At 40.1% G+C, this 25,998-nt stretch overlaps 2 protein-coding genes across 2 annotated transcripts in view; one reads left to right on the top strand and one right to left on the bottom strand.

Moving 5' to 3' along the window:
• The window catches only part of stpg1 (sperm-tail PG-rich repeat containing 1), a 99,719-nt gene extending 99,377 nt beyond the window's left edge, over positions 1–342 (top strand). The window contains exon 9 of the mRNA XM_072247240.1: positions 265–342. Coding sequence (XP_072103341.1) covers positions 265–296 — 32 coding nt within the window. The 3' untranslated portion in view covers positions 297–342. The remainder of the gene's footprint in view (positions 1–264) is intronic.
• The window catches only part of grhl3 (grainyhead-like transcription factor 3), a 52,608-nt gene extending 26,825 nt beyond the window's left edge, over positions 1–25,783 (bottom strand). The window contains exons 1-7 of the mRNA XM_072247238.1: positions 25,703–25,783; positions 23,398–23,468; positions 21,696–21,984; positions 18,241–18,305; positions 16,178–16,334; positions 11,115–11,226; positions 10,244–10,338 (exon numbers count right to left, since the gene is read on the bottom strand). Coding sequence (XP_072103339.1) covers positions 10,244–10,338; positions 11,115–11,226; positions 16,178–16,334; positions 18,241–18,305; positions 21,696–21,984; positions 23,398–23,468; positions 25,703–25,768 — 855 coding nt within the window. The 5' untranslated portion in view covers positions 25,769–25,783. The remainder of the gene's footprint in view (positions 1–10,243; positions 10,339–11,114; positions 11,227–16,177; positions 16,335–18,240; positions 18,306–21,695; positions 21,985–23,397; positions 23,469–25,702) is intronic.
• Positions 25,784–25,998: the final 215 nt, after the last annotated feature.

Genomic DNA, 25,998 nt, shown 5'->3' on the forward strand with positions numbered 1-25,998 from the left:
TGAAATTCCTGCCCTGTAGCACAAATCTGATTAACATTTAGCTCCTTTTCAGAGTCCCAAAAGAAGACATTATGATATTGGTGTACAAATGCAAGCTAATCATTTGATAAATCACAAACTATCATGTCAATCCTACACTGCAAATGTGAAAATTGTTCTTTTTTTCACACAAATAAAGAAAGCCAAATAGAATATTTAGTTCCAAGCTTAATCCCATTCCAGTGATGTGATCTTATTGGATTTTTTTTTTTTTGCCTTTCTCAGGTTCCCTTCAACTTGGGACAGCTGCACAATGATTACAATCAGACCCTGAAGGAGTTTCGTTTCAAGTACATCTATAGGCTGTGCTGTCAGAAGAGTTTTGAATCATCTGTCACAGCTGGATTTTTTTTTTCTAATTTATTTCCTTGTTCTGTTTGACAGCGATGGATGTAAATATATCATGTGCACTGAAGGTTGCCTGCATGGCAGGAAGAAATCTCAGTATTGCCAAGAAGATATTGAGGATGTAATTCCAGATTGCTAACTCTAGAAAGAACAAGGTGTCAGAGAGAGGATAAAATACAGTGGACTTGTCATGCTAATGAGGCCATCAGTGACTAGTGGGCACTGCAGAAGTCTGGACACAGTTTAGGTTTTGCTGAAGATTTAATAAATTAATCTTTAAAATAAACCAACCGCATAGATGCACACTCACAAAAATGAGGTTTTGCGCATAAAACTAAAAAAGCAGAAAAACACTAATAGTGGGGGAGAAATCAATCAATGGGTGCAAATGCTAAGCATGTGGGGGTGTCACTTGCTGATTGCATTCATCTTCCTCGGACTTGGTTCCAATGAAGTCAATTGAATTTACTCCATACTACTCTTATAAGACTTTATTAGGATAATTTGCTCATTTTCAAAATTTAATTCTTTGTCTGTAATTAACTTGAATAAAGTTTGTAATTTCATGCCTCACAGCCTTTAAGGAGAAAAGTTTATAATGTTCAGGTCCCTTTTCAAGGTGTACAATATAAGAAAAAGCCCTCTGGAATGTTAACTACCTCAAGTGTTTTAAATGGGACTATGCCTGATCCCCGCCTCTTAAAATAACATTCATCCAGCAGTGTTTATGTTACACATATTTGGTATGTGTTGAATTTTAAAGCAGCATTGGAACATACCTTGCAAATCTTTCTGCGTAGGTTATGGGGAAACCGCATGAACAATGGACTCATTAAAACAATGGATTTAGATCACCGATTAAATAGAATCATGTTCACTTAGTAATTTGACAACGCCAAGGAACTCACCAGTATGACTATCTGTGGTTGGAAAATAACCAAAATTTGAAGCAATACATTTTTTCACTATTTATTCATTGATTTTTGCTCCTTTCCTCGCCTTGTGGCACATCAGGCAGCAAGCTTGCCGTTTCGTCTGTTTTTCTGTCTGAGTTGCTAGCTCGATGCTCAACCCAGCAGGGATGGGAAGTGTGCAAGGAGCCAGCCAGATTTGAACCTGGGACCGCTCGTCTTGAAGTCCGGTGCAAGTGCCCGGCTGGCAAACCATGAAACATAGGAGCAGAATTAGGCTATTCAGACCATTGAGTTTACTCTGCAATTTCATCATGGCTGATCCATTTCCCTCTCAGTCCCATTCCCCTGCCTTCTCCCTGTAGCCTTTCACACCCTGACTTATCAAGAATCTATCAACCTCTGCCTTAAATACACCCAATGACTAGACCCCTACAGCCACCTGTGGCAATGAATTCCTCAGATGGCTAAAGAAATTCCTCCTAGTCTCCATTCAGAATGGATGGCCCTTTATTCTGAGGTTTTGCTCTCTTATTCTCGACTCCCCCACACAGGAAGTGTCTTCTCCACATCTACTCTATCTAGGCCTTTCAACATTCAATAGGTTCCAATTAGATACCCCCACATTCTTCCAAATTCCATTAAGTAAAGGCCCAGAGGCATCAACCGCTCCACATATGATAAGCTTCTCATCCTGGAATCATTCTTGTATATTTCCTCTGAACCCACTCCAATGTGAACACATTCTTCTAAGAGGCCCAAAACTGCTCACAATACTCCAAGTGAGGCCTCACCAATGCCTCAATATTACATCCTTGCTCTTGTATTCTAGTCCTCTCGAAATGAATGCTAACACTGCATTTGCCTTTCTTACCACCAACTCTACCTGCAAGTCAACCTTTAGGTACCCCTGCACGAGGACTCTCAAGTCCCTTCACCCCTCAGATTTTTGAATTTTCTCCCTGTTTAGAAAATAGTCTACGCTTCTATTCCTTCTCTCAAAGTGCATGGCCGTACACGGTATTCCATCTGCCACCACTTTACCCATTCTCCTACTCTGTCCAAGTCCTTCTGCAGCCTCCTGCTTTCTCAACACCACCTGCCCCTCCACCTATCTTCATATTGTCCCCAAATCTAGACGCAAGCATCAATTCCGTCACCAAAATAATTGAAATACAACTTGTAAAGAAGTGGTCCCAATACAGACCCCTGTGGGACACCATTAGTTACCAGATGCCAATCAGAAAAGGCCCCCCTTATTCTTACTCTTTGCCGCCTGCCAATGCTCCATCTATGCTCGTATCTTTCCTGTAATACCATAGGCCCTTAAGTTACCAAGCAGCCTCATGTGTGCCACTTTGTCAAAGGCCTTCTGAAAACCCAAGTACACAATGTCCACTGATTCTTTATTCTGCTTGTTTTTCTTTGATTTATTGATATTAGGGTAGCGTTCCTTTTCTTCCCAAAGGCCACTTCAACTTATTTTTTTCAGCTCAATTTATTTACACTTTAATCTTCCATGCTCAGGCACATTCAGAGTCAGTCTTTACAAGAGTCGCCCATAATCTAAGCTTCAACAGGTGTTTAAATAACAGCAGCAACCAAAAATAAAGTGATATGAAACTGGCAGGAAAATAACTCAGAAGTCACAGATCAATAGCACACTTACAGAAGAATGAAGCCATTCAGCATATTATATCCATAGCAACCATTGGAAAGCATTATTCAAATTGGCCCACACCTCTTCTCCCCGCATAAATCTCTGCTTTTGAATGTTAGTTTTGAACTCCCTTTAGGTTGCTCTGAAATGATATTAACTCAAATTACAGACAAATCATTAATTTTCTTCTAAAACAGGGGGTTCCCAACCTGGGGTTCGTAGACCCCTCGGTTAATAGTAGGCGTCCATGGCATAAAAAAGTTAACCCCTGCTCTGAAGCATCTATTCAAGCAAGTCATGCTCCAGGACTTTTTCATGAATTCATTAAATATTCAGATACAACTAACATCCATGGAACTTTTGCCAGGCTTGTGATATTCAATGTACCATCTAATTCGAATAAATATTCACAGTGCTAGAGACTTGTAATTGCCTACCATGAAGCCTCAGTCTGTACATGTGATGTGGTGTATCATGATGATGCAATGTGCTGAGGTTACTAACCTCAGCTGTTCCAGTACATAGAAACATAGAAAAGCTACAGCACAATACAGGCCCTTCAGCCCAGCCCACAACGTTGTGCCGAACACGTACTTACCTTAGAAATTACCTAGGGTTACCCATAGCCCTCTATTTTTCTATTTGACAACACCGCCATTTTGTTTGTCATGTTCACAAAAAACAGGCCTAATCACACTTCTCAATTGGCAGTGAAGTGACGCATATCAATGGTGATAACAAGCAATTCGTAATCAACAGTGACCTGTTCACAGTTTCTCCATTTAGGACCAAGTCATGGGCGCTAGCCTCCATAGTATCCAATACATCTTCAAGGAGCACTGCCTTAGAAAGCTGGTGACCATCATTAAGGGCCCCAGCACCCAGAGCATGCCCTTTTCTCAATGTTACCATCAAGAAGGGGGTACAGAACCCTGAAGACACACACTCAGCCATTCAGGAACAGCTTCTTCCCCTCTGCCATCCAATTTCTGAATGGACACTGAACCCATGAACACCACCTCACTACTTTTTTATTTTTATTTTTGCACTACTTATTTAACTATTATATATATATATATATATATATATATATGCAATACATAATAATAGGAAAAAAATGGTGAATTACAGTAAGTATACTGTTTATGTATATACGTAAACAGTATACTTACTATAATTCACTGTTTTTCTCTATTATTATGTACTGCATTTTACTGCTGCCACAAGGTTAACAAATTTCACGACATATGCTGGTGATATTAAACCTCATTCTGATTCTGATGGCTCCAAAGATTTGACAAAGAGTTGACTTTCAGAAGGGACGTGAGAGTGACATCAAGGAATACGGGTGAACATGAAGTCGATGTGCAACAAGGAGTAAAAACACAAACTCCAATGGTTGGAATCATATTTTGCACAAAGAGGGATTTTGTAGATCGAAGGAAATCAATCATCCCGTTCCAGTACTTCACTACCCAAATTGCAGAAGACCTAACCGTCTTCAATCGCTTCGTCGGTCACCTTCCGAGTTGCTGTTGCTCCTTCAACCTGAGAGGCCATGGAGAGATGTGTGTGAATGGGAATGGGAGGTCGAAATGAAGTGGGCAGCCGCTGGGACTTTTGTGAATCTGTGTCGGGTCTCACCAATATAGAGGACACCACACTGGGATCACCGGATACAGTAGATGACCCTGACTGTCTCACCTGTTACTGCAGACAATAGTAAGATTAGCCCATTTCTAATTGTTATTCATAGTATATATTATATAGGTTTGGTGAGGCACCGATTTTTACGGTCCTCTTTCTGAATGACCACCTCTACCACAAAATTAACATCAGAGAAGTGTGCATACATTCCTGTCTATGAATTCTTCTAATCTCTCACATCCCACAACTTCCCACAATGGTTATAATTGAATAGTTTTATTTTAAAATCACTAGCCATTAAAACAGATAGCACAAATTCATACATTGTTAACATGAAGATATACTAATGACTATAAATCACTCAACTTTCATACACCAAGTTTTGCATAATGCATACAGATGACTCTCTTTAGCGCAGGCTTTCAGGCAGAGATGAATTTCTAGGCCACCACATCAGGAGTGACTTTGGGTGGCCTATTACTGTGATCTGAGTATTGCTAAGTTGCTGTCAGTGGACCAGCTCAATCCAGTCTGGAACGTAACCACAAATAATTTGTCCTTATTAGTGAGCTATCTTTGTTTGCCTTAAATCCAGTTTATCACCTCTAATTATTATTCTAAAATTATCACTTTCCCTCATGAGAAAATTAACCTTTATCAATTCGTATTCCTTTTGGACACACTTTGGTGATTATGACCGAGGTATGCAAATTCCCATCTCCTGGAGTCCCATGTGACAATAAATCACGGGTTACCGCCTCCACATTTGAACAATAAAATAGGTGTGGTCCTCAGCATTTGCCTCCAGAGAAAATATTATGTAGTTACAAATGTGAGATTAAGATTGCTTAGTATTCAAAGCAGGCAAGGCAACTGTTGCAAATGGACAAACTTGTTGGGAAGAAGGAATGCGCCTCAGACCATTATTGCTCTTGGCTTACTCTTCAACTTTATAACTCAGCAAAATAATCTATTGCATCTGTCAACTAAACAGTGGCATTGGCTTTATCACTGATCATCCGAACAATTGTTGTTCTTTAAATCCTGGGCCAGACATGGGGTTCCTGGCTTTTCCAGTCTGGATCATCGTACTTAAGCCATTTTTTTTTAATGACGTTGGGTTAGGCATAGAAGGAAAACCAACTCTCAGTGTAACCTAGCAATGAAGAGTTCTCCTGGAGACCAGGAGGAAGGGTCACTTAGAATTTCTCCCGTTGCCAAAATGGAATTCGAAGTGACACCTCTGGATACTAGCTCATTAAGCTAACTAATAACTATGTATGGAATTCTTTTTCCCTTAGAACAGGAGTTCCCAAACTGACCTCCATGGACCATTTGCATAATAGTATTGGTCCATAGCCTAAAAAAAAAGGTTGGGAGCCTCTGCCTTAGAATAAGGTTCTGACTTAATGAAGGTACAATAGAAAGCTACCTCCAAGAGACATGTTAAAAACAACAGGTTATAGATTGAGTTAGATATTGGATTAGTAAATTCCATAAATATTTCCTTTTTACAGCCATGATAGAAAGGTGCAGATGAATTCAGGACACAAAACTGAAGGATTTTTGCACATGGTTGACCAGAAGTGGGAGATCTTACTAAGGTACCTCTTCCTAAGGTACCACTCTCAAGTTTCCAATGCCCAGTCAGGAATGGTCTAGTACGGGAGAGGTACTAAAACTCTACATGCACTCTCATATGGTGCCAGAGTTTAGAGGTTCACGAACAGGGAAACTTCTTGCCCTGCTCCTTCACTGCACTCTGATGTTACTTCTACTGGTTAATGTAAATATGACCCACTCAAAAGACGTGTGTAAGACTGCAAATCTACAAAAACAGGTTGCCCTTTGCCCTCATTGTAGCATTAACCTAGAAATGGATGTAAGGGCTCATCTCAGTCCCATAATATTGCTCCTGCACTTTCCCAGGAGAGAGTTCTTGCTCAGCCATTAACAGCAGATTTATTCTTCCAAGATCTTCTCTCCATGTATTGCATTTGTGTCAATTTGCAACTCCTCACATTTAGTGGGATTTTGGCAACATCCTGTTGGACTGGGCTGTAAAATTGTTACCTTTCTTCTAGTTTGACTTTTTTACAGTATGCGTGTTTGTATTTTATATAATCACCTATATACAGTCCTGTGCAAAAGTCTTAGGCACCCTAGATTATTTATATGGTTTCAGATGGTGTGGCCTCTACAGAGCCCCGATCTCAACATCCTCAAGGCTGTCTAGGATTACCTGGAGAGACAGAAACAAGCAAGACAGCCAAAGTCTGCAGAAGAACTGTGGCAAGTTCTCCAAGATGCTTGGAACAACCTACCAGCCAATTGCCCTTTAGAACAGAGGTAAGGAGGCTTTTTTTTAGCCAGAGAATAATAAATCCGTGGAATACTCTGCCACAGACTGTGGTGGAGGCCAGGCCCGTGCGTATATTTAAGGCAGAAGTTGATCATTTCCTGATCGGTCAGGGCATCAAAGGATATGGCGAGAACGCAGGTGTATGGGGTTGAGTGGGATCTGGGATCAAACATGATGGAATGGTGGAGCAGACTCGATGGGCTGAATAGCCTATTTCTGCTCCTATGTCTTATGGTCTTATAAAACTGCATGACATTGTACTTAAGAGAATTGGTGCAGGTTTAAAGGCAAAGGGTAGTCACACCAAATATTAATTTGATTTAGGTTTTTTTACTGTTAACTGCTCTTTATAGTAATTTTTTTAATATTTAGAGACTTTTCATTCCATTATTTTTGAAAGCATCTCCACTTTACAGAAGTTTTTACATGTGCCTAAGACTTTTGCACAGTACTGTATATATGATTGTTCAATGAGTTTTCCAGTGCTTACAGTTGCCCTTCTTATGTGATGGGCATCAGGTTACCTGAATTTGGCTATTTAATTGGTTAATTGTTATCTGTTGGAATTTCAATGGAATCAATGTTCTAGTATAAGAAGATCAGACCATCCTTGTTCACTCTCTTTTCCTTCAGCTCTTCCCCTTGCCTCTCCATGCTTCCTCCCTTCTGTTCTCCAACAGAACAGAGGGTGCTTAATAAAATGAACATAAGCAACAAGTTTTATGCCTCATTCTTAACTTCAGAAGAACCTTTAGATCACAAAAGCAGCAGTATCCAACAATCCTTACTCGAACTAAATATAACAATCTTATCTTACAAAAACAACAAGAATTCTGCAGATGCTGGAAATTCAAGCAACACACATCAAAGTTGCTGGTGAACGCAGCAGGCCAGGCAGCATCTCTAGGAAGAGGTGCAGTTGACGTTTCAGGCCGAGACCCTTCGTCAGGACTAACTGAAGGAAGAATAATCTTATCTTAACTGCCTTTTGAATTGGATTAGCAAGATAACCACTGAATTGGATTAGCAAAATAACCACTGAATTGGTTAGGACAAATAGGAATTAGTCATAAATTCTAATCTTACCAGCAATACACGCACCCAAAGTTAGTGTACAAATATCTTCATTCAATACTCAGATAGGGGGCCTAGGACTCGACTTTTATACAGTACTATATTTGTCAATATGGAGTGGAGATCAAGTTAGTAAATTTATCAGGAGCAAAGGATGTTGGGACGGCGAGGGTGCAATAAGTTGGGAGGGTTGAGGGAAGTGCTAGGTGCAGACACACCCAGCCCTGAGACACTAGGCAAGGTCATTTGAATCCAAGTAATTGTGTCATGAGCCCTTTGGGCCCGTGAGGTGAGCTGTAGTGCATGGGCTCCTAGGTGTCTAGAGTACCTGTATTTGTTAATTGTTGTCCTAACTACATTTATTAACCTCTTGTGTTTTCTGCTTAATCTCGTCAAGTTTATTTTAACTGGCATAGGTTTTCCATTACTGTGATTATTTAAAGTGGACTCCCAATTGGCACTTATCGCAGGTCCTTGTTTTGAGAATAATTCGCCTCATGGCATTGCTCAGTCAAGCCACCAATGTTCTGCTGGGATTCCTAAGTATACACTTGTGTCCCCATCTCTACGTGGTAGTCTGTCATTCCTTCACACCTGGGTTCAGTCTTTGGTCAGTGTACAGCGTGACACAATTGGTTAATTGATCATAACAGAATCTTCCCCCTGGTTCTTCCTTCCTACTCCCTTCCCCTTTTCCTAACCATGATTACCCTGTCCCTATTCCCTTCCCACTCTCAGTCCACAATAGAGACCCATATCAGAATCAGGTTTGCCATCACTCACATATGTCATGACATTGGTTTGTTTTTGCAGCAGCAGTACTGTACTATGCAATACATAAAATTACTACAGCATTCTACAAAAGTCTTAGGTGCCCTAGCTGTACATTTGTGTCTAAGACTTTTGCACAGTGCTATAGGAAAACATAAAAAGCTATATAATAACAGTATTTGGATATAAAGAAAGATGTTTCTATGTATTTTATAGCCTTAGTGATGCCTTGTTTCAAATTAGTTCTTGATTTTATTTTCAACTCATAATTGACAATCGTAGGCACAAGATTATTGGAAAGCGATTTGAACAAATTGTTGAAGTGTCTTTTGGTGCTGAGTTGATAGATTATTTTATAAGATTTATTTTAAGAATATATGTGATTTCTGTTCTATCAAAGAATTATTCAGCTTTTATATCCAAACTTCAGATGGTTGCTCTTTTGGGGGTTATAACCTGAGCCAACCATGTACAGAAATTAAATATAGTTTCTTCATTAACGCCTTAACACCTCTGTTAAAGGACAGGAGATGTGATTGGGCATGAGATACTTGCAATTTCAGTAAACTGTTCTCACATTTATATATCGCACTGATCTGTAGACAGACTGTCAAGTATATAGAGATAAACAGATAGATTTAGATAGCAACTGAAAGAAGGGTGGGATTGTACAGCTTTCATCATTTCTGTTTACACCGTATTATTTTTCCACTCAATCTGTAAAATTCACTGAAGTTGAATCTGACACTTAGCTTTCCTATAATATCCCATATTATTCTATAAGACCATAAGCTGTAGGAGCAGAATTAGGCCATTTGGTCCATCGAGTCTGCTCCATCATTTCATCTTGGCTGATCCATTTTTCCTCTCAGCCCCAATCTCCTACCTTCCCCCCCAACCCCCATATCCCTTCATGCCCTGACCAATCAAGAATCTATCAACCTCAGCCATAAATATACATAAAGACTTGGCCTCTACAGCTGCCTGTGGCAATGAAGTCCACAAATTCACCATTCTCTGGCTGGAAAAAGTCCTCATCTTCATTCTAACAGGACGTCCCTCTATTCTGAGGCTGTGTCCTCTGGTTTTAGACTCTCCCATCATAGGAAACATCCTCTCCACATCCACTCTATCAAGGCCTATCATCATTCAATAGGTTTCAATGAGGTCACTTTCATTCTTTTGAATTCCAGTGAATACAGGCCCACAGCCATCAAATGGTCTCCACGTGACAAGCCGTTTAATCCTGGCATCATTTTCATGAACTTTCTTTGAACCTTCTTCAGTGTCAGCACATTCTTTCAAACGTAAGGGGCCCAAACGCTCACAATCCTCCAAGTGAGGCCCCACCAGCGCTTTATAAAGTCTCAACATTTCATCTTTGCTTTTATATTCTAGTCCTCTTGAAACAAATGCCGACATCGCATTTACCTTTGCTTCTTTGCTGGTATCCCAGATGAACGAGAGGGCATTGAATGCCACTTCTTCAACACAGCTGATGCTGCTGTTGCTTTCCTTGTAGTCTGCTGTTAAAGCAAATGGATCCAAATTAGCCAGAGTTTGGACAGCACAAACACCTCAGGCTACCATTGTCATTCTCCTCCCAGTGCAGAAATGAGGACCCTGAGCCACATCAGGGGCACAATGGAGAAGATGGCCAAGGGCAGAGAGAGGTGGAGGACCTACCTTGCTGCCCTAAACACCAGTGGCATTACGGACAGTAAGTAAGTACTATCTTGTGTCATAGGTGACGTTGCCGGCACCAGTATGGCAATACTCAGTTCTCATGTGATACTTTCTTCCAGGAATTAATACCTAATTATGTTTTTAATTTAACAGTCTGGAAATAACAATTTTATGTAATTTTTCATGCAGTTCACTTCATCAATTGATCCATTTAATGCTAAGCATTCAATAAATATTGATAAATCTTGATATTGAATTTTATTTTCCACAATAATGAAAATGAATGTAACTGAGTACCCAAACAACAGGAATTCTGCAGATGCTGGAAATTCAAGCAACACACATCAAAGTTGCTGGTGAACACAGCAGGCCAGGCAGCATCTCTAGGAAGAGGTGCAGTCGACTTTTCAGGCCTGAAACGTCGACTGCACCTCTTCCTAGAGATGCTGCCTGGCCTGCTGCGTTCACCAGCAACTTTGATGTGCGTAACTGAGTACCCATGCTGTCTCAGCAATAACTACAGTTTATGACACAAATAGATGAAACAGAATAAAGGAAAATCAATAAAACCTCTTTTTCAAGTAAGCTCAGGTCTATATATTACTAATTTTCTAACCAAAATCAATGATCCTTTGCTTTGCAGTGTGCTGTCGGGAATGCCAGTGTTTCCAATTCTTCACTTGGTCTTCTGGGCTCTTTCCATTGTCAAATACAGCCATTACCATACTCTACACAAAGAAAAAAAAGCAATAAATGATCAAAATATTTTTGTTTTTACATAAAGTTCAAAGTAAGTTTATGAGGGCACGTGGCCAAGTGGTTAAGGCATTGGAATAGCGACCTGAAGGTCGTGAGTTTGAGCCCCAGTCGAGGCAACGTGTTGTGTCCTTGAGCAAGGCACTTAATCACACATTGTTCTGTGACATTCAAGCTGTATGGGTCCTAATGCCCTTCTCTTGGACAACATTGGTGCCGTGGAGAGGGGAGGCTTGCAGCATGGGCAACTGCTGGCCTTCCATACAACCTTGCCCTGGCCTGCGCCCTGGAGAGTGAAGACTTTCCAGGCGCAGATCCATGGTCTCGCAAGACTAGCGGATGCCTTTAATATATATATATATATATATATACACACACACTTGTGTATGTATATATATATATATATATATATATATATAGATATATGTATCACTACATACAACTCTCATATTTGTTTTCTTGTGGGTATACTTAGCAAATCTATGGAATATAACTGTAACAGGATCAATGAAAGATCAACCAGAGTGCAGAAGACAACACACTGTGCAAATGCAAATATAAATAAATAGCGATAAGTAACAAAAACATGAGATAAAGAGTTCTTAAAGTGAGATCATTGGTTGGGGGAACATTTCAATGGATGGGCAGGTGAGTGTAGTTATCCCATTTTTTCAAGAGCTTGACGGTTTTGGGGTAGTAACTGTGATTTAGAGCAGATCTTTAAATTTCCAATTCCCTTCTCAGTGTCCACCTTTACAGCATAACCTACTGCATATAGACTTATTAATCTGCACTAAATTGTTTGCCTAGGTTTCATTTACAAAATTAATCTAAGCCAGGGGTTCCCAACCTGGGGTCCACGGACTCCGCAGATAATGGTCGGGGTCGTTGACATAAGAAAGGTTGGGAATCCCTGATCTAAGTTATTATTAGGGAAATATTTTCAGTAAGGAGATATTGATTTGGTCTCCTGTGAAAAGACTGTCCTTGTTATTCTACCTGATTGTAATTAGTTATGAAAAAATGAATTTGGGCCAGAACATTATTGTATTTTAGTTGAATTTCCATTAATTTAAAATCAGCTGCCGACTTGATTTGGACAAGGTTGTCATGGTTTGCATATCTAGTCAGCTTGGACAGCAACATCCATGGTCGACCCTGACTGACGGAGGTCTCAGGGTTTCAGAAGCGTGCCTCTCTCTGTGGAGAAAGCCGCAGTAAGACTACACTGCCCCTGAGCCTGGAAGATTTATTCCCTTATTTGCTAAATATTGTGAATTTGAACCACTATTCCAGTTCATCAGAGAGACGGCATGGTAGCGTAATGGTGAGCACAATGCTTTACAGTACCAGCAACCCGGGTTCAATCCCTGCTGTTGCCTGCATGGAGTTTGTATGTTCTCCCCATGACCGCGTGGCTTTCCCCCGGTTACTCCAGTTTCCTCCCACAGTCAAGGGACATCCTGGTTGGGAGGTTGATTGGTCATTGTAAATAGCCCCGTGATTAGGCTTGGATTAAATCAGGGGTTGGGCAGTGTGGCTCAAAGGGCTGGAAGGGCCTATTCTGTCCTGAATCTCAATAAATTCCAAAAAAAAAGCAACTGAAACAAGTCTGACCAGAAGTTTATGGCTCCTAAACTGTAGCCAAACACAAAATTAGACTTCCTAATACCTACAGTTCAAATAAAATTGCAAAAAAAAATTGCAGGACGATTTCATGGATCTGATGGTAATAAAACAAAATTGTAAATGATTGAAATTTGAGATGTAAATATAAACTGTCGAAGGAAGAAATTATATTGATCCTTCAATATACTTTTTCTCAAAAGTGAGAAGAAACAGTTGATTTATGAGATAATTCTCAACGGCTTCTTAGTCAATGCAAAACAAGCTGAAAATTGTCAGTCTGTTCATTTTGGTTGTCAAGTGAATTAAAACCCTGTGTAGATTTTGTTCGGAGGCAATGACTGCATTGCAAGTACGTACTTGCCAATATTTATTTGAACACATTTCAGAAAGGAAGTGACGATGTTGGAAGAATAAAGTACTGATAGAAAAGAAAACTCAGGTATTCTCCCTGGAGCTCCGTGCATTATCTCAGCTGGAACATCAGTCAGCCTGTTTCATTTCACGTGGGAAAGTGAGCAGGGGGCTTGGGATCCACATAACCTGAGGATTTCCATCCTGAGATTTTCACACAGATTTGGCTGCTTCAGGCACTGTTGCAATAGCTATATTTTCCCAACATTTTGTATTCGTATGTCTAATGTGAACTAGCTGAGAACCACATCACCATAACAGAGAAAAAAAAGTTTATTAAGTTTAAAGATAAGCCAACACCCCTTTGACATATTAACTGTGTTGAAAAATACATTTGGGTGGTCCAGAACTTCCTGGGAACTTAGAAAATGGAACATTACTGCTAGGTAGAGGCCCTTTGGCCCATCATACTGTGCTGACCTTTTAAGTTCAACCTATCCCTTCTCACCTACATAACTTCCACTTTTCTATCATCCATGTGCCACCTTGCTCTCAAGAGTATTGCCACATCCAGATCACAGAGACCCTTGAATGGCACAAGAACACAAAAAATGGAGTAAAAGATGCATACTATTTAACATAAACTACATCATAACTTTATCTTTCCTCATTTACCCCTTACCAAATGTAACAGGAAGTCCACACTGAAATCAAAGGCAATCACTCCAATAATTTCAATGCCACCATCTGGACTGAATTGTAATGGTGTTGATGTTCAGAAATAATGCTGAGAAAGTGGTTCGTTTAAAACACCTTAAACCTTTATAAGCATGGAAACCTGTCATTTTTGTAATTCTCAATCAGATGCAAATTAGTTGGAATGCTAGAAAGGAGCAGGTTAATTGCTCTTAAATATTTGCTGTTGGCTTTGGGTAAACTAATGGAGATTATTTCTATGATTGAGTGCAGTCTAGTTCAGTTGAACACTGCACAAAAAATGCCACTTCACCTGTGAAACTGCTGGGGTCGTCTAACTCCTGATGCAACCTCCTCTACATTGCTGAGATCTGTCATAAATTGGGGCCCGCTTTGTCCTGCTCCTCTGCTTCATCCGCCAACAGTGGAACTTCCTGGTGGCCAAACATTTTAATTCCCACTTCCCTTCCAATATGTTGGTCCTCGGCTTCCTCTTGTACCTTATATTCCCTCTGGGTAGCCTCCAACCCGAATATTGACTTCTCCTTCCAGTAAAAAAAAACCCTCCCCCTCCCCTTTCCTTCTATTCCCCAGTCGGGCCTCTTACCTCTTCTTACTGCCTATCACTTCCCCCTGGGTCCCCTCCTCCTCCCATTTCTCCTCTGGCCCACTCTCCTCTCCTGTCAGATTCCCTCCTCTGCAGTCCTTTATCTTTCCAACCCACCAGACTTTATCTATCAATTTCCAGCTAGCCTCCTTCCCCTCTGCCCACCTTTTCATTTGGTATCCCCCCACCCCCTTCGTTTCCAGTCCTGAAGAAGGGTCTCAGCCTAACTGTTCATTTCCATTGATGTTGCCCGACCTGCTCAGTTCCTCCAGCGTCCTGTATGTATGGGACAAAGAATTCAAACTGAACAGATTCACGTGCTTGCCAAAACCAATCCACATACAAAGTCCACAGGGGTTTCATCTTTAGTCAATGCTTTTGGAAATTTCCTCAAGAATGAATCAAATCTAAAGGGGCCATTTGTTCTTTCTACTGATTCTAACTGTTTAGCTGATCCTTTGGCCACATTTTCTCATTGCTTTGAATTTGCATATTTGGGTGTTTTTGTTTCTTGAAGAACAGAATAAGTAATTACTGCTTCAATAAAAGTCCCAGCCAAATGCCAGCTAATGAAGGTACGTGTTTGCAGCAGAAGTCCAGGCAGCCTAAGGCACTGAAACCGTGATAATATGCACATGCAGCAAATGCAAAGCAACTGCCAATGTAATAAACTGTTTTGGACGAGCATGTTCAATGAAAGCAGCTTTGTATTTCTTGGCTCATCTGAGACAGGGTATAATTGAAGCTCGAGTTTCAACACAACTTTCTCAATGTTTGCTTCCAAAAAAAAATGGCTGAAATATAGCTGTGATAATCTCCCTTATGCAACCTCAGTGAATATGGGAAAGTACATTTGGTGTTCATGTTGACAATGGTCATATAGAGAAGTCAAGGCGTTTCTGTATCTAACCTGGACCTAATATACCGATGCAGCTACAAAGAAGGCTTGACCATGGCTATATTTCATTAGGAGTTTGAGGAGATTCAGTATGGCACCAAAGACACTTGCAAATGTCTACATTTGTACTGTGGAGAGCATTTTAACTGGCTGCATCACTGTCTGGTGGGGGGTTGAGGGGCTACTGCACAGGATCAAAATAAGCTACAGAGAGTTGTAAACTCAGTCAGCTCCATCATGGGCACTAGCCTCCGTAGTATCCAAGGCACCGTCAAGGAACAATGCTTCAGAAAGGTGGCACCCATCATTAAGGACTCCCATCACCCAAGTCATGCCTTGTTCTCATTGCTACCATCAGGGAGAAGATACAGAAGCCTGAAGGGACCCACAACGATTCAGGAACAGCTTCTTCCCCTCTGCCATCCACTCTTTGAATGGACATTGAACCCATGAACACTACCTCAATACTTTTTTGTTTCTGGTTCTGCACAACTTACTTAACTATTTTATATACATATATACTTACTAAAATTCACAGTTTTTTTCTATTATTATGTATTGCATTGTACTGCTGCCACAAAGACAAAAAATTTCACGGCATGCTGTTGATATTGAACCTGATTCTGATTCTGAAAGGATTTGAAATGATTCAAGCACTTCTCCAAGAGTAGAGATAGAAAGGGAAGGGGTGCACAACTTTAGTGTAAACAGAAATCAATGCAAAGAATCCAAGATATCTTACTCGAACTTTGCTTGGTTGTGACTGCAAACATTTGTCACTCTCCACAGCTCTCAGTGTGACTGGATAAAACTGTCCTTTGTTGAGGTAACCCAGCGATTCTTCCCCGAGTTTCTGGTTGACAGATTTAGGTGCCTCCAGCATGTACTCAAAGTCGACCCTTAAGAGATGACAATGTGTGAACGTGAAAGCATCGATGAAACTGTTCTTAAATGAATAAGAGTTCATTTTTCAACTTGACTGTGCCTTTAAGGCAACTTGGCTTTCCATAGTCAATCTCACTTACTAGGCTATGGTTTTCTGATTATTTGAACACAGGTACCAGTGTAATAAATTGATGGAACAAATTGGCTCTTTCAATGCTGTCATCTTTTCTAAGTTCAATAAAGTTCTGATCTAGGCAGGCACAAAGTAAATCCTCCTTTGTGAAGTCAGCAACAGAAGATTAACCAAATGAATTATTTAGATTTTGTTGCTCTTCCATGTTCCGGCTTAGGAACCTAGTGCTGCACAGTGAGATTTTTTTTAATTATCACCTTGTTATTATTTACATCACAAAACTTATTTATTAATTTAAATATTTATTGCGACATAGCGTGGAATAGGCCCTTCTGAACCTTCAAACCACGTGGCACAGCAACCCCCAATTTAACCCGAGTCTAATCACAGGACAATTTACAATGACCAATTGGCCTACTAACCAGTACGTCTTTGGATGCGGGAGCAGACCGGAACCTCCGGAGGAAACCCATGCATCCCACGAGGAGGACGTACAGACTCCTTACAGAAGGCATCGGAACTGAGCTCAGATTCCGAGCCCCGAGCTGTAATACTGCTGTGCTACCATGGCGCCCACAAATAAACAAGATAAATTTAATAAAGTATCAGTTTTATGTACTCTGTAAAGAAACTTCTGGAAATCATTAAAAATCCTAGCCATATCCTAGTACTTTGGAAATAATTTTCCATGCGACACATCAAATAAACAAAACAATAATACACGGTATTATTAGTTAAGATTTATGAGCTATTCACTTAACTGGAACTTCTTAAATATATTGTCCTTTCTGTCAATGTAACTGAATTTTACAACTAATTATAATAAGCAAATTGCTTTGCCGATCCCGGCCCAGAAACTTGGGTAAAAAGAGTTTGAAATATTGGCACCGAACTGCTGGGATCTGGAGTGAGATTGGTTGATCATATTGAGAGGTGGGAAAAAGTGCAATGCAGGGAAGAAATCTATGTGACAAGGATCCCAATCCAAGGCTTCATAACAAAAAAAATGGCTATCCTGGGAGTAAGCTCAGACAGCTGTGCCTAAATTCTCCCGCAATGCTACTGAAGGACAGTTACACAGGGAATGGTATCTCATCATGCATGGCTGATAAAGAAATCATGTTAGAGACATGGAGGTGATTCACGTCCAGAAACAGCTGGGAGAATTTCTGTAGTGATATAAAACACCTTGGAAATGACTGTTACTGCATTTCAGTCCAGGAAAATAATGTTCTACAGTTACAAAATACACACTACTATACAATCATATTTCTAAGCTGTTATTCCTCTTTGCACCTTGTGGCGTATCAGGTGGCAACCTTGCCATTTCTTTAGCGGTCTTGTCTGTTTTATACAAGGCCGAGTCGCAAGCTCGATGCTCAACCCAGCACAGATGGAAAGTGTGCAAAGAACCGGAGCCAGCTGGATTTGATCCCAGGACCACTCACCTTGAAGTCTGGTGCTGATACCATTACACCACCAGCTGGTATATTTCTAAATACTTATGTGCAATTTCAGTGCAACATGTGTCAGACAAAATAATAGAATAAGCTAAGCTGTATTGAGTACTCTGCCTAAGAATGTTAGTATCCATCAATCAATATCACATCATATCATATTAATATCAATATCTATCATCAATATGATGTTATCACTTCATTTAATCTGTCCAAGTATTGCATAAGTAAGTCCTGGGAGCATTTGCTTTTCTCACACATCCTTTAACAGTCTAACTTTAATGTGGCAATAAAATCTGACTCTCTCTGAATAGTGTAGAGTTCACCTACCTTGGGTTATTGTTCGTAACATTGTCTTCATCACAAGGCGGTCTTATCAAATCATTTAAAAAGGCCTATAATATAAAAAAGCAAGAGATATTTAAATTACTTATGGTTCTTAAAGTTATAATGGCCAGAGGTGGGAATGGGGATAAGCTCCCACTACCTATTAAATGCTCCCAATGGCTCCCTCTGACAACCAAGTTCAGCTCCCAGCCTTCACATGTCCTTAGCTAGCAACCCGGTGCAACTGTTTCTACTGACAGGAGAAGGGGCAAAGGCAGGCTACTGACGTCTTAAAGCCAGTCGCTTCTGGTAGATGGGGCTAGTCAGCCATGGTTGGCAGCTCATCTTGGAGAAGGAAAATTCTGATCTCAGGGCAATCAGTCCTACATTAAGTTCGACACTGACTGGTAACTCCTGTGATGCTGCTGATACCAAATTTGGTTCATCAACTGTGTGAAGAGTGGGAGCTTACTACATGGGCAATAGCTTAAACTCCATATTGTACTGCCCAAGCTTACGTATTTATGCAGTTAGGACACAACAGCCATGGAAGACTCTGGCCAACAGAGGCCTCAGATTTAAATTACTTTTATTTAAGTTCTTTTTATTGACCCGGCTGGGGGCGTAGTGGCATCAGTGCCGGACTTCAGGACGAAAGGTCCTGAGTTTGAATCCAGCCGGCTCCCCTGCACGCTTTCCATCTGTGCTGGGTTACGAGCTGGTGATCCTCCTTGGAAACTCACCCAGCAGAAGGCAATGGCCAACCACTGCTGTAGCTTGTCTCGTACGCGGTTCCCCAGAAAGGGAAATCGTCTGCTAACTGGAGAAACTCCGTGTGCGACATACCTTTCCTTTTTTATTACACCCATCTTGTTATTCCTCAAATGCATATTCTAGCCTGCATTTACCCATTGTGATATGGGGACATCAATGCTCTTCAATAGTCTTCCGAGTATGAATAGCAAGAAGGATTTCTCCTCCTTGAGTTTCTATCTTTTTTTTCTCTTAAATTCTTTATCAAGTGAATATATCCATTCAAAAAGCCCTGATAGTCAAAGAACTGCAGATGCTGGAAATCTGAAACAAAAACAGAAACTACTAAAGGAATTCTTCCACTGATGCTGCCTGGCCTGCTGTGTGTTTCCACATCTTTTTATTGTAGCCTTAATCAATCCATGCATATAACCTAACATATGTATTTGTATTTATGGTGTTTTTTTTAATTATTGTGTTCCTTATCTTAATGTCTTTTTATTGTGCTGCATCAGATCCAGAGTAATAATTATTTAATTCTCCTTTAAACTCCTGTACTGGAAATGACATTTAAAAATCTTGAATCTAAATGTCAATATAAGTGAAAGCAGTGGTTTTAAGTATGCCTCTCTTAAATGTGTTCAATTTTATAGTGTTTTAGCTACAGAATTGCCTCCCTATTTAAATATTCAGCATACCAATAACATTTGCAAGTGTCCTTTATTATTAAACTACCTAAAATAGTGGGAAATTGAACTATTCAGATAAGGAAGTTCATAGATTCAATGATCAATATTGTTCTAAGTTTAACAGTCTCACAGCAACCAATTAAATATAACCACAGCTGCCACATCTCTAGCCCTAATGGTCAAGGAAAAGGAAATTAGCTCAGATTCTATCACCTGATTTGTATCTAGAGATTCATATTAGACCTATTCCTTGGCTAATACACACTGTCAATGGAAATATATTAATATTACCCAGAACCTATGGAACAGAACATCAATACCGAAGTGAACTTCTTAGAGCCAAAAGCAAGACGTTTGCAAATCATTCTGGAATGCCTGCCTGTGAAAGCCAGCAAATTTTTGATTGTCTTTTGCTATGTGGGCTCTTTGGACTGCCTCAGGTCTCCTGCTTGGATTTTTATAGTTAAATTTAAGGACTTGAATGCTCAAATATTATTGCCCTTTACTGAGAGTTTGAGTGACATTAATGTTAAATCAGTTTTGTTCTGCATAATTGTCCACCAATCCCAATTGGCGTGGCAGCGCTCTGCGCTGGGAGCAAGGGTGAGTTTCTTCTTTGCTCGTCAGTGCCCTGAGGTATTTTAGGTTACTATATGGATCATTTTAAGACCTTGAAAATTATGTATGTACTCAGTGGAAGCTGCTGGGACCACTAAACATGGTGATTTTTTTTTTGTTTGGAAAATAAACTTTGTAATGTTAAAGTTATTCATCACATCATGTACTAGTAAGTACATGTATATGCTAAGTTAGGTTTATGTGAACTTCTGTTTGTCTTCATCTGTTAATTCATGGTATTTATACTCTATGTTTATCTGCCCAGAATAAAGTGAACTTGAACTAGAAGTTCTAACATACTCAAAAACTGAATGGTATAGTAATCCTTCTTCTTAAGGTATGTCCAGAGTGGAGATCCTTTCATACTTCCTGCCCATTTTCGAATCAATCAGTTTTGACAATTATTAAACAACTTTTTTTTTCATCAGTTTCTGTTAATCCCAAGTGTAATTCATTACCATAGGCTGTAGTTCCACTTGACAGATTTAGCTATGTGTTAACTCTGAAGAAATGCCTCATGGAGCCCCAAAAGTTATCAGAGTCCTCTTCCACCCCCAGAAAGGGATATAGAAGCCATTTTCCTCTCTGGATTATTGCTTCATGTTTACTACCACTTAACAGAAAGTAGAGTTTGCTGACTTATCTTGAGACTTTTACAGAAGTGTTCTACAGACGGCCATAGAGTTATAGAACACCACAGCACAGAAACAGGGCTTTCAATGCATCTAGTCCATGCCAGACTAATAATCTGCCTACTCCTGTCGACCTGCACCCGGTCCATAGCCTTCTATACCCTTCCAATCTATGAACCTATCCAAATGTTGTAATCAAACCTGCATTCACCACTTCCACTGGCAGCTCGTTCCACATTCTTACCGTCCTCTGAGTGAAAAAGTCCCCCCTCATATTCCCCTTAAACGTTTCACCTTTCACCCTTTAACCATCATGGGGGATGTAACAGCAGGATAGGAAAACTACATCTCATCCAACCCCCAACAATGATTGACAATCAAATTAAGATCAACACTCTGCCAAGAGCAAAAATGCAAGTTCTAACCTGCTTTGTATAAATGCCTTTTCTGTGAATCCAATAACAACAATTAGCGTTGTAGATACTTTAACTGCTGTAAGTCAGGTATATCATAATCTCACTAAAGTTTTTCAGATGTGGGTATAGTTGGCAAGCCCAGCATGTGTTATCCTCAAGAACACGATAAGTTGGGGATATGGTTGTTCTAATTATGTCTGCCCTTGTATAATTTTGTGTTCCTTGCGTTTTTCTTGTGAATGTTCTGTCTCTGATGCTACTGAAAGTAAGTTTTTTACTGCACTTGTGCAGATGGTGATAAACTTGACTTTGACTTTGAGATATTTGCATTGCTAAAGAAGATTACGAACCTCATCTGCCATGCTCTCCGCCGTCCACCTTTGTTGTGGCTGTGTCATTAAAATGTTATCAAATGATTCAGTGAGGTTGCAGTCATATAAATCTGTGATACAGGTATCCAACAATGGCTGAGATTTAGGAACAGGAAAGCTCGAGTCTGAATGGAATCGTTGAGATCTTCTGTTTGGATCGGGAAACTCCGTGGACATAATGGTATCTTCAGGCAAAGGTTTCATCGTTGGAATTGAATTTTCCAGAAATGAAATATTGTCAATATCAAATTCAGTCCCAGTGTTATGCCTGTGGAAAAGAAGGATCAGTTGAAAAGGCACTCAACTGAGATTAATATTTCAGCTTGAAAATCCTTCTGCTGACCCTTTGAGTACCTGCAGCATTATCTGGTTTTATTTCGGACTTACAGATACCTGAGGAACTCTGCACTCTGGTTTGACAAATCACTATATGTTATGCTCCATTTCCTTCCACCTAATCTACTTTCCATTCATGCTGCCAGGCTACTTTTAATTCCACAGGCCTTAATCCTGATAAAAAGCTTAATATGCATCACTTTTTCAAATGTCTTTTTGAAAGCACCATGTCAGCTGTGTTCTCTTCGCCTTAATTTGCTAAGTCAGGACCCTGAAGCAGTGAAGGTTATATTGGGCTGTTTTCTTTCCATTTTCCTTGAGATGTCTAGCTTTTCAGGACAGAAAGAGAGAAGGAAATGGTGGGCCTATCGAAATAATTAATTATCATTTAGTGGGTCTGAGTTAGGAATAATTCTCCTGGCTCCACAAAATTAGACTTGGTCACAATTGGTCCCATGCCTTCCATAAGGGATGACCCCACATTCTGTACATTGTTGGAGCAGCCATTTGGCTCACCAGCCAGATGTGGATACACTGCTATGAAAACAAGGGAGCCACTAGATACCCTCTGCCCCACTTGAAAGCCCCTGCCACTTCCCGTGGTAAGGTGTCATTATGGAGTTTTGGTGGAGAGCTTTTGCCTGATACCAGGCACAGGACAAGAATTCATTCTGCCTATGCTGAAAATGAAGCAAGTTCTTCTGCGGAATGAATTACAACCGGCTGCATAACCATCTGGTATGGGGGGTGGGGGAAAAGCCAATGCCCAAGACCAATAGAAGCTGCAGAAAGTTGTGAACTCAGTCAGCTCCATCAAGGGCACCAGCCTCCATAGTGTCCAGGACATCTTCAAGGAAGGATACCTCAAAAAGTTGATATCCATCATTAAGGATCCCTGTCACCCAGGACATGCCCTCTTCTCATTGCTACCATCAGGAAGGAGGTACGGAAGCCTGAAGGCACACACTCAATGATTCAGGAACAACGTCTTCCCCTCTGCCATCTGATTTCTGATTGGATATTGAACACTACCTCACGACTTTTTTGTTTCTCTTTTTGCACTACATATTTAGGTTAACTATTTTCTATCTATATAGTATTCCTATGGTAATTCACAGTTTTTCTATTATTACGTATTGCATTGTACTGCTGTCGCAAGGACAACAAATTTCACCATATATGCCAGTGATATTAAACCTGATTCTGATTATTTCAGAGAAAGTTCCATTTGGAATAGAAAGCACAGACCGCCTTTAGAATAATTCAATCTAATACTGTTTATCTCTACTTCAAATGAATACAATATAATGTGGAAAAGAATACATCAGGATCTGATCTCTCATACCTCCTTACTGCATTTGCTTCACAGGGACGATTTACTTTTCCGGGCAGTATAAGTCTTTCCTGTTTTGGAACCTTCAAGAGAAATAGCAATGGATTAACCAACATGAACGTGGAAAGCCACGTTATTGAGACTGGTTGAATTAATGGTAGCAATTGTTGAATAACATGTTTAAGAAGGTTCACCCACCAGTAATAATCACTTCAGTTATTTATAGCCAGATCAAACATTCTAGTGCTCATGTCCAATTACATTATTTTGAAATGTACTCAATGCAGTAATGTTAAACTATACACAGCACAATCCCAGAAAGAAAGTGATATAAATCATGTGATGTCAATGGAGGATAAATATTGGCCAAGGTACCAGAGATGAATGCCAGCTAGTGGTGTAGTGGCATCAGCACTGGACCTTGAGACAGGTGGTACTGGGTTCGAATCCAGCCAGCCCCTTGCACGCTTTCCATCCGTGCTGGGTTGATCATTGAGCTAACAACTTGACCTCATAAAAAAGCAGACAACATGCTGAAGAAACAGCAAGGTTGCCACCCGATACACCACAAGGCACGGAGAGAACTAACAACAGCAAAGCAGAGATGAATCAACATCCCTTCTTCAAAGCTGAATGATTAGATCTGCTACATTTTACAAGAAAGTGGCAAGAGTTTTGGTTTGATATCTTATCTGAGAAACTGAACTTGCTCAAGTGTCACTCTCTCCCAGTGCCACAGTGAAGTATCAATTTGATTCACTGTTCAGATCCCACGAAATTCTGCCTTACCACACTGGTGCCATTGGACCAATGTCGATCTTTGCATATTGAGAATGAAATATTAATATTGGTTCCATTTTGTTTATCAGAACTCTGTTCATAATTTCTTAGCAACAGTGCGTCCCAGTTGAGACACATTAAAGTTTTGTTTCAAATCCTTATACACTCATTTCTCCTTTCTGATTTGAAGAGAAAATAATTGCATGGTATGCTTTTGTGTTAGCAATATGATCTCGTCTACTAATTTCTCAGTTCCTTGCTTGGTCTTTAGAAGGAGTACATTCTTGCGGACCAAAAGCAAGGAGGTAATATGTACTCTCACTGACCACTTTATTACATACACCTGCACATCCAAACGTTAATGCAAATATCTAATGAGCCAATAATGTGGTAGCAACTGAATGCATAAAAGTATACACACATGGTCAAGAGGTTCAGTTGTTGTTCAGACCAAGCATCAGAATAGGGAAGAAATGTGATCTAAATGACTTTGACCATGGAATGATTTGCTGGTGCCAGATGGGGTGGCTTGCATATGTCAAAAACTGCTGATCTCCTGGGATTTTTATACACAATAGTCCCTAGAGCAGGGGTTCCCAACCTTTTTTATGCCTTGGACCAGTGGACTAATACCATTAACTGAGGAGCCTGTGGACCCCAGTTTGGGGACCCCGCTCGAAAGTTTGCAGGGAATGGCACGAGAAACAAACGGCAGTTCTGAGGGTGAAAATAGCATGTTAATGAGAGAGTTCAAAGAAGAATGGTCAGACTGGGTAAAGCTGAAAGTAAGGTGACAAGTAACCACACAGTACAACATTAGCGAGCAGAAGAGCATCTCTGAATGCACAACATGTTGAACCTTGAAGTGGATGGGCTACAGCAGCAGAAGACCATGAACATACACTCAGTGCTACTTTACTAAGGTGAGCACTGAGTTTGTTTGTGAAGTACAGCAATAAAAGGGAAATTTCACTTCCCATTTAGATTATTACGTGCAGAAATATTATGTGGTTAAATTTGCAGGAAATAGTATTAATCTGATGTTAGTAAATCTAACTCAAAAATATTCTTTAGATTATGTACACATGCAGTAAATTTGGTGATTAAATATTCATATTACCTATTAAATTTTTATTGCTTAAGACTTTTAAAATATCAAAAACAATCTTTAAAAATAAATGTCAAATTAGACTGATTTTAACTTTCAGAAAGTCCGAGTGAAGTGAGGAATATGTACTTCTCGCCAAAAATCCAGGAATAATTTCATGCCATCGCTAAAACAAGTTTGGACAACTCTACCCACCCAGTAAAGAAGAGTGATGAGGCAGTAAAGAAACGGAGAAGTATAGAATCGCAGAAAAGGGGAGGGGATCAAAATTTGGAAGAAACTCTCACAGCAGTTATTCTGATGTCATGTTGAAATCGAGCAGATACAGAGAGCAGAGGGAAGCTTGGAATGAGATTTTGTTCTTAACACTTGTTTTATACTGCATTAGTATGTCCCTTTGACAGCATGCCTTTCATTCACAACAAATACCTTATAATAGTCATAGAGGAGACTTAAAGCAGCCACACTTTCATCGTCACCATTAATGCTCATCATGGCTTTTGTGGCTGCCGTTAACGGGTTTTCCAGGTAGCTTTTCCAGGCTTCGTCCTCATTGCTGATGGAATGCAATTGGAAGTTAACGCTATCATTGTGCAGAACCATCACTGGCCTCATCCTGTAAACAAATTCACCAGAATTTCTAATGAAAACCAAATAATCGGAGCACATTGCATAAAACCAAAATAAGGTCTTTTGGTAATTATGGTGGTCATCATTATCATTAT

This window comes from Mobula birostris, chromosome 30 (assembly GCF_030028105.1).
Source record: "Mobula birostris isolate sMobBir1 chromosome 30, sMobBir1.hap1, whole genome shotgun sequence".
NCBI lineage: Eukaryota > Metazoa > Chordata > Chondrichthyes > Myliobatiformes > Myliobatidae > Mobula > Mobula birostris.